Source organism: Bombina bombina, chromosome 6, assembly GCF_027579735.1.
Source record: "Bombina bombina isolate aBomBom1 chromosome 6, aBomBom1.pri, whole genome shotgun sequence".
Classification (NCBI taxonomy): domain Eukaryota; kingdom Metazoa; phylum Chordata; class Amphibia; order Anura; family Bombinatoridae; genus Bombina; species Bombina bombina.
Window position 1 is genome coordinate 480,376,727 of NC_069504.1, and position 13,664 is coordinate 480,390,390.

General features: G+C 40.2%; 1 protein-coding gene across 2 annotated transcripts in view; it reads right to left on the reverse strand.

The window, feature by feature from the left end:
• TLN2 (talin 2) overlaps positions 1 to 13,664 on the reverse strand; it is a 637,355-nt gene that overhangs the window by 49,199 nt on the left and 574,492 nt on the right. For both annotated transcript variants that reach the window (XM_053717305.1, XM_053717304.1), the window contains 4 exons: positions 2,829 to 2,945; positions 1,464 to 1,649; positions 804 to 911; positions 210 to 315 (listed from right to left, as the gene is read on the reverse strand). In XM_053717305.1, the coding sequence (XP_053573280.1) occupies positions 210 to 315; positions 804 to 911; positions 1,464 to 1,649; positions 2,829 to 2,945 (517 nt within the window). The remainder of the gene's footprint in view (positions 1 to 209; positions 316 to 803; positions 912 to 1,463; positions 1,650 to 2,828; positions 2,946 to 13,664) is intronic.

Consider the following 13,664-nt stretch of genomic DNA (forward strand, 5'->3'; position numbering starts at 1 on the left):
ATAAGGAACTGAAAACCATTGGAGATTTTCCGAACATGACAATCACAAGTCTTGTCTACTCCAGCAAAAAGTTAAAATTAGCCCCTCTAAATAAGAATCAATAAAATAAGAAAAAAATGACATTCACCTAGTACATTGTTAATTTACTGCAGGGCTACATAACAATCTGTATTTACAGTGTTTACAGTCCCATGAATATATAACTATACCTTTCATGGTCTCTGTGATCTGAATCAGTTCTGTCACAGCGGACGCAATACGTTTTGAGAACCCTGAAAGCTGCAGCTTGGATTCCGGGCTTGGTTTCTGCAGAATCTACAACATGCAACATAATTTACATTAATTATCTGCACATAACATTGTATACATGATATAGCACTTTATTTCTGTATAGCTTTAGATAAACACATTTTGAATACAGGGTAACCAAAAAAATATTAGCAGCACTAAGGTTGTTATACATTTTTAAAAGCCATAATGTATCATAAAAAGTATTAAATTGCCAGAGACAAAACAGATTGTGTTTCATTTATATTATTAGCTAATTGTATGTGTCCTTTCGGGTGCAAATATCTTATTACACAAACAGTTAAACTGTTTTGTGCACGCAGCTCACAAAAAATAGAGGGAATATTAGTCTATAGCCCATGTTACTGTACCTCATTGTAATGAGAGTGTAAATAAATACAATTGTGCTCATTACACAGATCTTGAAAACTCACAAAGACAGTGAAGCTGAATAATATGCACATTTATACACAAGCACCAGTATAATGATTGCTCACACACTATAGCATACATACCAATAAAACATGTTCCAGCATCTCCAAGTATCCCAGGGTACACTCAGTCCCATATTTCAGTGCACGTTCTCTGGTATCTGGGCTGACATCAGGATGGTATACAGCTTGCTGTGGGTCAGAGACTCTGTTACTGAACCTGTCTGCAATAATCTTATGGTTAATTCACTGTGAGATAATGACGGATTGGTTTCCAACTGAAATGTTACAAGTGACATTGACCTCCTGTTTTTGAGGATACTGCTAGAGAACGGACTTGAAAAAACAACATTTAAATTTCACCTGTCTTACAGAGAAGACTGACATTGCAAAGCCTTGTGCTGCAGCCATCTCCGGCAGCAAATGACTTAAATGGTGGATGTCACTTGGGCCACATTTTAGTATGGTAGCTGATTTTATTTTACAATAGAGCAGACTCCCCCCCTGAAAGTCATGCTATTCACACGCTTGACTTTAAAGGGCTAGGATAATGGCTATGTTTAGAAAGTAAGTCTGACCAAATAATTGCTTACATCCTTCACACCCTTATTTATGAATAATATTTGACACGGTAATAAACTAGGGGAGTAAGGTATTCAAGCACATAGCTACAAGTATAAATGATGCTTTTATTGTTGCATTATTATACATTGTTGAACATACAAGAACTTAGTGAACCATCACCTTGCTGGCTGTGAGCATCTCTGATACAGCCTTTCGACTCAGATTGGCTGTGGCAATTACATCTTCCTGTCTGCATGAATTTCCTGCTGCAACGGCTTTTGCTGTTGCAGTTGTGATTCCTTTGGTCATGCGGATAGATTCTTCTGGGGATGTTGTGTTGTCTGGAGCCTCCTTAGACTGGAACACCTGGTGAAAGAGATGAATAATATTGTGTCTGTACAAAGAAACCAACCTAACAAGTCTATGGAGTAATAATAGAGCAATACTGCAGGTATTGTTTCAATGTGTGCGGAGAGAGGTAAGAATATTAATGTAGACAAAAACGTAAGTAACAATATATAGGTGCGTCTAAATCACTATCATGTTACAGATGTTAAACAAGCATGGAAACAAAACAACTGGCATACAACTCACTTAAGCAAACTGGTATTGTAAGCTGGATACAAGTTTTTATTTAGATTAATGGTGACTATAAAACCTGCTCACCTGCACTAAAAATGTACTAGGGTAAAGGTAAGCTAACTCATTTCTAGTGTGTTACTAAGGATACCAATCTGTGCACAGAACATGTCCCAGAAATACTTTGAATAGCCTGGTCCAGGGAAGATTGTTACACAAAAAAAAGGAGTGTTTTCTAACAGACCTTTTCAAACCTAATTCAAGAACTGTGTTAGTCAGTGCTTTGTCTATGCGATTCTGTACTTGAAACCGCCTTATGGTAAAACACCTTCATGATATACTTCCCACAACTGACACTAACAAATATTAATGTAGGTCTAAAACCATAACAAAGCTTAAACTAACTTTTCTTGTAGCAGACAATTAGCTGCAAGAGAAAGGGCCGGCTAGTCAATATGAAATGTGTAGGTGCCATCCAGGAGTACCATTAATATGTGTAGGTGCCATCCAGGAGTACCATTAATATGTGTAGGTGCCATCCAGGAGTACCATTAATATGTGTAGATGCCATCCAGGAGTACCATTACCAACTCTGCATTGCTTATTTGAATCTTCAGAAATGTCACTTGTATGGGGTCATTTACAGACATACCGCTGGCACTAAATCATTTCAGAACTCAGTTGAGATTATTTTTTTATATAAATGAGATAGCATACTTGAGCCAGAAAGTACTTGAGTGTCAAACAAAACCAAGGTCCATAGGCCATAAATGCCTACCAGAATGAACTTTTGCAAATTAAAGAATACCATAATTTTAGTAAATAAGTAAATTAGTAAACCATTTTTTAACAATATTTGTGTCACTATTAGGAGTTACTTTACATGACATTCTCATTAACTCATTTTATAATGAAATAGGACTAAAATAACCTAACATTATTCTATTCACAAAATTCTAAACTTACAGTAAGTTCCTGTTTGATATGCTCAATTGTGGCTTCAAGAGCCCTTGTACCGCGTGTTGCTTCATCTTCTACAGCTTTCACAGTCTTCAAGAGCGAGGTGACATTTGTCACCATAACCTATATTCCAAAACAAAGATATCGGTCATAAAATATACTGTATGCAGATGATATATCTTTAAATGTACAGCTAAATACATTATTGATTATTGTATGTTCAGTAATTATAAAAAAAAGTATATTGTAAAATGCTATCTTACAATTGTGCTGCATATTTTGTTTGTATTAAACAAATTCACTTACAAACATGTGGCTAAGAACCGGGTCTAACTTTCTACTTTGCTGCACCCACACATATGAAACAATGTTCCAATATCTGTGACGGTGGCAAAGTTCGCAGGAAAGCTATGGGACCCTAAATAACAAAGCTAGAGATGATTGGAATTTTGAGAAAAATCTACTAAAAAGAATGCTTGTGGAGGCAGACAATGGGTACCATTTATACACGGCCACCATTAGGCTAATGCATACAACTTAATAACATTGCAGAGATAGTTAAAGAAATATGAAAGCCAATTTATTCTTTCATGATTCAGATAGAACATGCGGCATGGAAAACCTTCCAATTATATTATCAAATTTGTGACTCTCTCTTGGCATCTTTTGTCGAGGAAACAACAATGCACTACTGAGAGCTAGCTGAACATATTTGGTAAGCCAATGACAAGAGGTACATATGTGCAGCTACCAATCACGAGCAAGCTCAATTAGATAATAGAAGTAAACTGGAAAGTTATTTAAAATTCTATGTGCTGTCTGAATCATTAAACAAAAAAACTTTAGGTTACACATCCCTTGTTGCAGATAATACTACCACGAGGAAATGATGGTGTTGTAAATACATCTGCTGGAGAACTAGCTCAAGCCTTTGTGTTCTTCATGTGCAGTCAGGTATCTCAAGGCTTGTATGAAATTTGCAGAGCATTCAGAATGGGGCCAAGGAGGATTTAGATGTTCAGAAGGTTCTGCCTAAAACTATAAACATACATTTTGACAGTAGATAAACAAAAGCTTTACAGTCTTTGTCCTTGCCACCTTGATTACAAATCTTTTCCATGAATCAACCACCCTTTCTGTAAAGAAGCATGTACACAAGTTACTAATGAACCTACTATCTTCCTGTTCTAGTGCTGCATTTGTGAAAAATGCATTCAGCCTCAACCCATTACATCCCTTAATGGGATAATGTACTGTGAAATTCATATGTTTACAATGTTATACCAGCTGAAAAGTTTAAAATGTATTAAAATAGTTCCTTTATGTTTATTTCCATATATAAAATAGCTGTCTCTGCTAATTGGATCCACAAGCCAATGAAATAGGCTGAGCATGCAGGGATAGCAAACTTTATTAGTTTACCTCACTATATTTACACCAAATCCTCCTCCTCTTGTCTCTCTATACACAGTGAGACCAATACTTAGGCTCTGAAGATTGAAACTGCGGCAACGTGGTAATATATTCAAAAGGGGTCCATCGCAAGATCGAGAAGACAGTCTCGCCGAAAGGTGTCTTACTATACATCTCAGTGGGTGGCGATATATTTAAACCAGCATTGCCACCTACACTGATCCCTTTCCACAGTATTGTATGATAATACAATTTACATGAGTCAACAGAAACCCAGCTCCTGTTCTTATAATCCAAGAGTGAAATTATGACATAAATAATACACCTATAGGAGTTGGGGGATTGTGGGTATATGATAGATCTATACACAATGTTTACTTTATCTGTAAAATATGCATGTAAAGTCTTGTGATTGTAAAAATTGTGTATTTTGCCTTTGGGGTGCTTTTTTAGGAAGAAGATTTAATGTTCATGATATTAATATTTCATAGAAGACAGTAGCCACGACTTCTGTTTTTATTTACGTTCTGCCGTTATACATTCTCACTGTTCTGAACGTGTTATAATACTGAGACCACTCCGTTTTAAACTTTTATACTTATAATATTGCTGTGTTCTATATTAATAACGTTTGTTACAGTGCGTTGCAATATTATAAGTATAATACATTCATCTATGAAATATTAATATCACAAACACAAAATATTCTTCCTAAAGAAAGAAAAAAAAAACACGCCAAAAGGGAAAATACACTATTTTTACAATCACAAGAAGACTTTACATACATATTTTAACATTATACAATAAAATACAGATAGATTAAACATTGCATATATATTTGGCATATACCCACAACTCCCCAGATCCTATAGGTTTAATAGGAAGGTGTTTAGCGTTTGTCTTTATTAACAAAGTAGATCGAAGACATCACGAATATATAGGCGTTCTGTGGGAGTTTTATGGGTGTTTGATGGGAGTAACTTGTAGTTTAATGGTGCAACATTGCCGTGAGTATGTAATATTTAAAACACTATCCTCCATCTTGGATGCACCTTTTCAGCCATATAAGTCTCGCCAGCTCTTCAGTGAGAATTTCCAGTGAAATTTAGTTTAAATATGCATAATTTCAAGTGTTACTACAATTAAACCTTTTTTTGTTTTAGTGAACGCATAGTCTATGTTGTGTAAAAACACTTTGAAGACAACCCCCCTCCGCCCGCCGACATCACTTGCTAAGTGGCGATGTGGGTGTGCTGAAGCTGCAATCCCCATTATTTCCAATGGAAGACACATCCAACCCCCCACCAGGAGCATGATTTTTTTTTTTGCTAAACCTTCCTGTTTACATAGCTTTTCTCTAAACAGCACTTAAAGGGACAGTAAATATTGGGAATAATGTTACATTATTTTTCACTATGTTGTACAGAATTATGTAACATGACAATAACCCTTTGTATGAGTTTTATTTTTTAAAAGCAAAATCTGTCACCTAAAAGTATACTTACCTGCAGAGCAAATCCGTCCTCTTCTGCATGGCTGTTTTTTTCAAATATCGCGCCACGGACTCCCTCACTAATCATAGAGAGCTCCGTGGCACCACTGAACTACATGTAGAACACTCCTGCACAAGGTAAAGCAGCCAACAGCTTTATCTAGTGCAAGAGTGCGCTACAGATAGTTCAATGGCGCCATAAAGCTCTTCGTGAATAAAGTGGGAGCCTGTGACGCACTAGTTGAAAAAACAGCCACACAGAGGACGACGGCTTTGCACTATATATAGTGTTTGTAACTATGTAGAACATTGCTATGAACAATGTTGCAAACACTGCTGCCAGATGACATGTGCACGCTCCTGAGCTCACCTAGGATTACTCTTTAACAAAGGATACTAGGAGAATTAAGCAAAATTGATAACTGAGGCAAATTGGAAAGTTGTTTAAAAAGGAAATGTATGCTTACCTGATAAATTGATTTCTTCTAAGATACGACAAGTCCACGGACTCATCCTTTACTTGTGGGATATTATCCTCCTGCTAACAGGAAGTGGCAAAGAGCACCACAGCAGAGCTGTCTATATAGCTCCTCCCTTGACTCCACCCCTCAGTCATTCGACCGAAGGTATAGGAATAAAAAGGAGAAACTAAAAGGTGCAGAGGTGGCTGAAGTTTTAAACAAAAAAATATAATCGGTCTTAAATTGACAGGGAGGGCCGTGGACTCGTCGTATCTTAGAAGAAATCAATTTATCAGGTAAGCATAAATTTCCTTTTCTTCTACTAGATACGACGAGTCCACGTATCCATCCTTTACTTGTGGGATACAACACCAAAGCTACAGGACACGGATGAACGGGAGGGACAAGACTGATACCTAAACAGAAGGCACCACTGCTTGAAGAACTTTTCTCCCAAAAATATCCTCAAAAGAAGCAAAGGTATCAAATTTGTAAAATTTGGAAAAGGTATGAAGGGAAGAACAAGTCGCAGCCTTACAAATCTGTTCAACAGAAGCATCGTTTTTAAAAGCCCATGTGGAAGCCACCGCTCTAGTAGAATAAGCTGTAATTTTTTCAGGAGGCTGCTGTCCAGCAGTCTCGTATGCCAAACGGATGATGCTTCTCATCCAAAAAGAAAGAGGTAGCCGTTTCTTTTTTACCCCTACGCTTTCCAGAATAGACAACAAATAGAGAAGATGTTTGACGGAAATCCTTGGTCGCTTGTAAGTAAAAGTTCAAGGCACGAACCACGTCCGAGTTATGTAACAGACGCTCCTTCTTAGAAGATGGATTAGGACACAGAGAAGGAACAACAATTTCCTGATTAATATTCTTATTTGAAACAACCTTAGGAAGGAATCCAGGTTTAGTGCGCAAAACCACCTTATCAGAATGGAATATAAGATAAGGCGAGTCGCATTATAACGCAGAAGCTCAGAAACTCTTTGAGCAGAAGAGATAGCAACTAAAAACAGAACTTTCCAAGATAGAAGCTTAATGTCTATGGAATGCATGGGTTCAAACGGAACCCCTTGAAGAACATTTAGAACTAAATTCAAACTCCATGGCGGAGCAACAGGTTTAAACACAGGCTTGATTCTAACTAAAGCCTGACAAAACAACTGAACGTCTGGGACATCTGCCAGACACTTGTGTAGTAAGATTGACAAAGCAGAAATCTGTCCCTTTAAGGAACTAGCTGATAATCCCTTCTCCAATCCTTCTTGGAGAAAGGACAAAATCCTAGGAATCCTGATCTTACTCCATGAGTAACCCTTGGATTCGCACCAATAAAGATATTTACGCCATATCTTATGGTAAATATTCCTAGTAACAGGCTTTCGAGCCTGAATCAAGGTATCAATGACCGACTCAGAGAATCCCCACTTAGATAAAATCAAGCGTTCAATCTCCATGCAGTCAGTTGCAGAGAAATTAGATTTGGATGTTGGAACGGACCTTGAATGAGAAGGTCCTGTCTCAGTGGCAGTTTCCACGGTGACAGAGATGGCATTTCCACCAGATCTGCATACCAAGTCCTGCGTGGCCACGCAGGCGCTAACAAGATTACCAAAGCCCTCTCCTGTTTGATTCTTGCAATCAGACGAGGTAGGAGAGGAAAAGGAGGAAACACATAAGCCAGGTTGAACGACCAAAGTACTGCTAGAGCATCTATCAGTACTGCTTGAGGATCCCTTGATCTGGACCCATAACAAGGAAGTTTGGCATTCTGACGAGATGCCATCAGATCCAATTCCGGTGTGCCCCATTGATGAATCAATGCTGCAAACACCTCCGGATGAAGCTCCCACTCCCCCGGATGAAAAGTCTGACAACTTAGAAAATCCGCTTCCCAGTTCTCCACTCCTGGGATCTATATTGCTGATAGATAGCAAGAGTGAGTCTCTGCCCATCGAATTATTTTGAAAACCTCTATCATCGCTAGAGAAGTATTTGTTCCCCCTTGATGATTGATATAAGCTACAGTCGTGATATTGTCCGACTGGAATCTTATGAACTTGGCCGAAGCCAGCTGAGGCCACACTTGAAGCGCGTTGAATATCGCTCTCAGTTCCAGAATATTTATTGGTTGTAGGGACTCCTCCTGAGTCCACACACCCTGAGCCTTCAGGGAATTCCAGACTGCACCCCAGCCCAAGAGGCTGGCGTCCGTCGTCACTATGACCCATGCTGGCCTGCGGAAGCACATTCCCTGGGACAGATGATCCTGTGACAACCACCAATGAAGAGAATCTCTGGTCTCTTGATCCAGATTTATCCACGGAGATAAATCCGCATAATCCCCATTCCACTGTTTGAGCATGCACAGCTGCAGTGGTCTGAGATGTAGGCGAGAAAACGGAACTATGTCCATTGCCGCTACCATTAACCCAATGACCTCCATACACTGCGCCACTGATGGCCGAGGAATGGAGTGAAGTGTTCGGCAAGTAGTTAGAATCTTTGATTTTCTGACCTCCGTCAGAAAATTTTTCATGTCTACCGAGTCTATCAGAGTTCCTAGGAATGGAACTCTTGTCAGAGGAATTAGTGAACTCTTTTTTTATGTTCAAGTTCCACCCGTGAGATCTTAGAAAAGCCAACACGATGTCCGTGTGAGATTTGGCTAGATGGTAAATTGCACCACAAGAAAAGGAATACTTAACCCTTATGTACAAAAACGTTATACAAAAAAACGTTATGATTAACCAAAAAAAAAACCTGCACCTCGCCACAGCCCTGCTGTGGCTCCTACCTGCCCTCAGGAGTCTGCAAAATCAGTTTAACCCTTCAATTAGGCCCAAACTTTCCTGAGAGGCCCACCGGAGCTGGAGCATGCTGCTTGCATGGGGAATATAACTGCGCAACTGAGGCGTGAAAATAGGCCCCGCCCATCTACCTCGATGTCTCACAGCCTTGCAAAAGAACCACTACAAAGCGGTCTAAAAACCTAGCCATGTGGGTTCATATACCCAGGTCTAACAGAAGCCATGTGCACCCTCCATTGTCATTATAAATAAAAACGTTTGTCACAAAAAACGTTACTTTACCTCTAAACATAGAATAGTTTGCCCACAAACATTATGTCATCAGTGTCAACCATTTTTACAGCCCAACATACAGGTCCAGTAATACCCTTCTCTTTCACATTAGGATTACTGCTTATCCCTTCCCTCATGGGGATACTGTCAGCCAATTCTGAAATAACACAGTCTCTCCAGAAAAAAATGTCTGAACATACCTCAATGCTTGTAGCATGAAAAACGTTCCTCACACTGAAGTTTCTTAAGTACTCCTCAGCTATTCTGTGGAAACTACTCTGGATCTTAATAACTGCTGCTAAGATCATCAGTCTCCAGGCAGAAATCTTCATCCATCTGCTGCCTGGGAAAAAATAGCACTCACCGGTACCATTTAAAATAAAAAAGTCTTGCTTGAAGAAAATAAACATTTTATCACCTCTCACTTTATCCTTCCTATTACTTAGTATAGGCAAAGAGAATGACTGGGGGGTGGAGTCAAGGGAGGAGCTATATAGACAGCTCTGCTGTGGTGCTCTTTGCCACTTCCTGGTAGCAGGAGGATAATATCCCACAAGTAAAGGATGAATACGTGGACTCGTCGTATCTTGTAGAAGAAATGTTGTGCTCTATTCACTCAATTTAACTTTACTTTTGACTTTACGGTCCCTTTAAGTTAATCATAGTAGTAGTTTCCAAATGACAAAAAATACCCAAATACCTCTTGCCAGCCTTGTTCCTTGCCCCTGCTACAGATAGCTGTACTTTAATCATTGCTAAATTGCATTTTTTTTGGAGGGGAAAGGTTCTTTAATATTTCTCAAAAGGCAGAGGCACATTTTCCTTCATGCCCATAATGTGGTTAGTATAGTACTCTGAAGCACTATCAGTCATGCTACAGACACTATATGGCAGAAGAGTTTGCAACTATGTATAACATTGCTACTATGACATATAGTAAGCGACAGGAGGGTTTTCAAAAAATTCAGGGTTGGGTAGACCCTAGCAGTAGTGAGCGTGCTTTATTAAAAGGGATAAAACACCATTACGTCATCTGTGCAAAATAAAAACTCTTTACACATCCTTACTCCAAAATGGTGGAAACAGAACGGATATAGGCAGGAAGGGATGTGGTTTATAAACTTTACCCAGCAGAGTATCTGAGACCTTGTCATTAGCTTCCTCCTTTTCATTAAAAAATGTTAGTTTCCTTAATTACAAGGTGAATCTGAATTACAAGAGTATTAACCCTTTTAAGGACAGAATTATAGATTTGTTCTTTTTTAGAAATATGGTGGGAATTGGGAATCTATATGATAGAACATTATCTAAAGAAGTTGAAAATGTTTTCCTTCGAAAAAAGCTTTTTACATTTAAACTAATGCGTTGTGTACGTCCTACTAATGCTTACTAGCTGATATGCACTTCCTACTAATGCTCACTGGCTGATATACACTTCCTACTAATGCTTACTAGCTGATATGCACTTCCTACTAATGCTCACTGGCTGATAAACACTTCCTACTAATGCTCACTGGCTGATATGCACTTCCTACTAATGATCACTGGCTGATATGCACTTCCTACTAATGATCACTGGCTGATATGCACTTCCTACTAATGCTCACTGGCTGATATACACTTCCTACTAATGCTCAATGGCTGATATACACTTCCAACTAATGCTTACTAGCTGATATGCACTTCCTACTAATGCTCACTGGCTGATATACACTTCCTACTAATGCTCAATGGCTGATATACACTTCCTACTAATGCTTACTAGCTGATATGCACTTCCTACTAATGCTCACTGGCTGATAAACACTTCCTACTAATGCTCACTGGCTGATATGCACTTCCTACTAATGCTCACTGGCTGATATGCACTTCCTACTAATGCTCACTGGCTGATATACACTTCCTACTAATACTCAATGGCTGATATACACTTCCTATTAATGCTCAATGGCTGATATACACTTCCTACTAATGCTTACTAGCTGATATGCACTTCCTACTAATGCTCACTGGCTGATAAACACTTCCTACTAATGCTTACTAGCTGATATGCACTTCCTACTAATGCTCACTGGCTGATAAACACTTCCTACTAATGCTCACTGGCTGATAAACACTTCCTACTAATGCTCACTGGCTGATAAACACTTCCTACTAATGCTCACTGGCTGATATGCACTTCCTACTAATGCTCACTGGCTGATATGCACTTCCTACTAATGCTCACTGGCTGATAAACACTTCCTACTAATGCTCACTGGCTGATATGCACTTCCTACTAATGCTCACTGGCTGATATGCACTTCCTACTAATGCTCACTGGCTGATATACACTTCCTACTAATGCTCAATGGCTGATATGCACTTCCTTCTAATGCTCACTGGCTGATATACACTTCCTACTAATGTTCAATGGCTGATATACACTTCCTACTAATGCTTACTAGCTGATATGAACTTCCTACTAATGCTTACTAGCTGATATACACTTCCTACTAATGCTCACTGGCTGATATACACTTCCTACTAATGCTCAATGGCTGATATGCACTTCCTACTAATGCTCACTGGCTGATATACACTTCCTACTAATGTTCAATGGCTGATATACACTTCCTACTAATGCTCACTGGCTGATATACACTTCCTACTAATGTTCAATGGCTGATATACACTTCCTACTAATGCTTACTAGCTGATATGCACTTCCTACTAATGCTTACTAGCTGATATGCACTTCCTACTAATGCTCACTGGCCGATATACACTTCCTACTAATGCTCACTGGCCGATATGCACTTCCTACTAATGCTCAATGGCCGATATACACTTCCTACTAATGCTCAATGTCTCATATGCACTTCCTACTAATGCTCACTGGCCAATATACACTTCCTACTAATGCTCAATGGCTGATATGCACTTCCTACTAATGCTCACTGGCTGATATGCACTTCCCACTAATGCTCACTGGCTGATATGCACTTCCTACTAATGCTCAATGGCCGATATACACTTCCTACTAATGCTCAATGGCCGATATACACTTCCTACTAATGCTCACTGGCCGATATGCACTTCCTACTAATGCTCACTGGCTGATATGCACTTCCTACTAATGCTCACTGGCTGCTATGCACTTCCTACTAATGCTCACTGGCTGCTATGCGCTTCCTACTAATGCTCACTGGCTGCTATGCACTTTCTACTAATGCTCACTGGCTGCTATGCACTTCCTACTAATGCTTACTGGCTGCTATGCACTTTCTACTAATACACACTGGCTGATATACACTTCCTACTAATGCTCACTGGCTGCTATGCACTTCCAACCAATGCTCACTGGCTGCTATGTACTTCCAACTAATGCTCACTGGCTGCTATGCACTTACTACTAATGCTCACAGGCTGATATCCACTTTCTACTAATGCTCACTGGCAGATTTGCACTTCCTACTAATGCTCACTGACTGATATACATTTCCTACTAATGCTCACTGGCTGCTATGCACTTCCTACTAATTCTCACAGGCTGCTATGCACTTCCTACTAATGCTTACTGGCTGCTATGCGCTTCCTACTAATACACACTGGTTTACCTGACATGCTGTTTGCAGCGGTGGGGGTGAAAGTGGGCGCGGCCGGACGGGAGCGTGGCTGTGGCAGGGCGTGGTGTGGGCATGGTCGGGCACACAAGAGAGGGGAGAGAAATAGAAAGAGAGGGGAGAGAAATAGAAAGAGAGGGGGAGAGACAAAAAGAGATAGGAAAGAGCTAAAGAGAGGGGGAAGAGCAGAAGAGAGGGGAAAGAGCAGAAGAGAGGGGAAAGAGCAGAAGAGAGGGGAAAGAGCAGAAGAGAGGGGAAAGAGCAGAAGAGAGGGGAAAGAGCAGAAGAGAGGGGAAAGAGCAGAAGAGAGGGGAAAGAGCAGAAGAGAGGGGGGAGAGAGAGCAAAATAGAGGGGAAAGAACAAAATAGAGGGGGAAGAGAAAAATAGAGGTAAGAGAGAGCAAAAGAGAAGGGGGAGAGAGGGGGGAGAGAGAGAGCAAAAGAGAGGGGGGAGAGAGAGAGCAAGAGAGGGGGGAGAGAGAGAGCAAGAGAGGGAGAGAGAGAGCAAGAGAGGGAGAGAGAGAGCAAGAGAGAGGGGGAGAGAGAGAGCAAGAGAGAGGGGGGAGAGAGAGAGCAAGAGAGAGGGGGGAGAGAGAGAGCAAGAGAGAGGGGGGGAGAGAGAGAGCAAGAGAGAGGGGGGAGAGAGAGAGCAAAAGAGAGGGGGGGAAAGAGACAGCAAAAGAGGGGGGGAGAGATAGCAAAAGAGAGGGGAGAGATAGCAAAAGAGAGGGGGTAGAGAGAGAGCAAAAGTGAGGGGGTAGAGAGAGAGCAAAAGAGAGGGGGGAGAT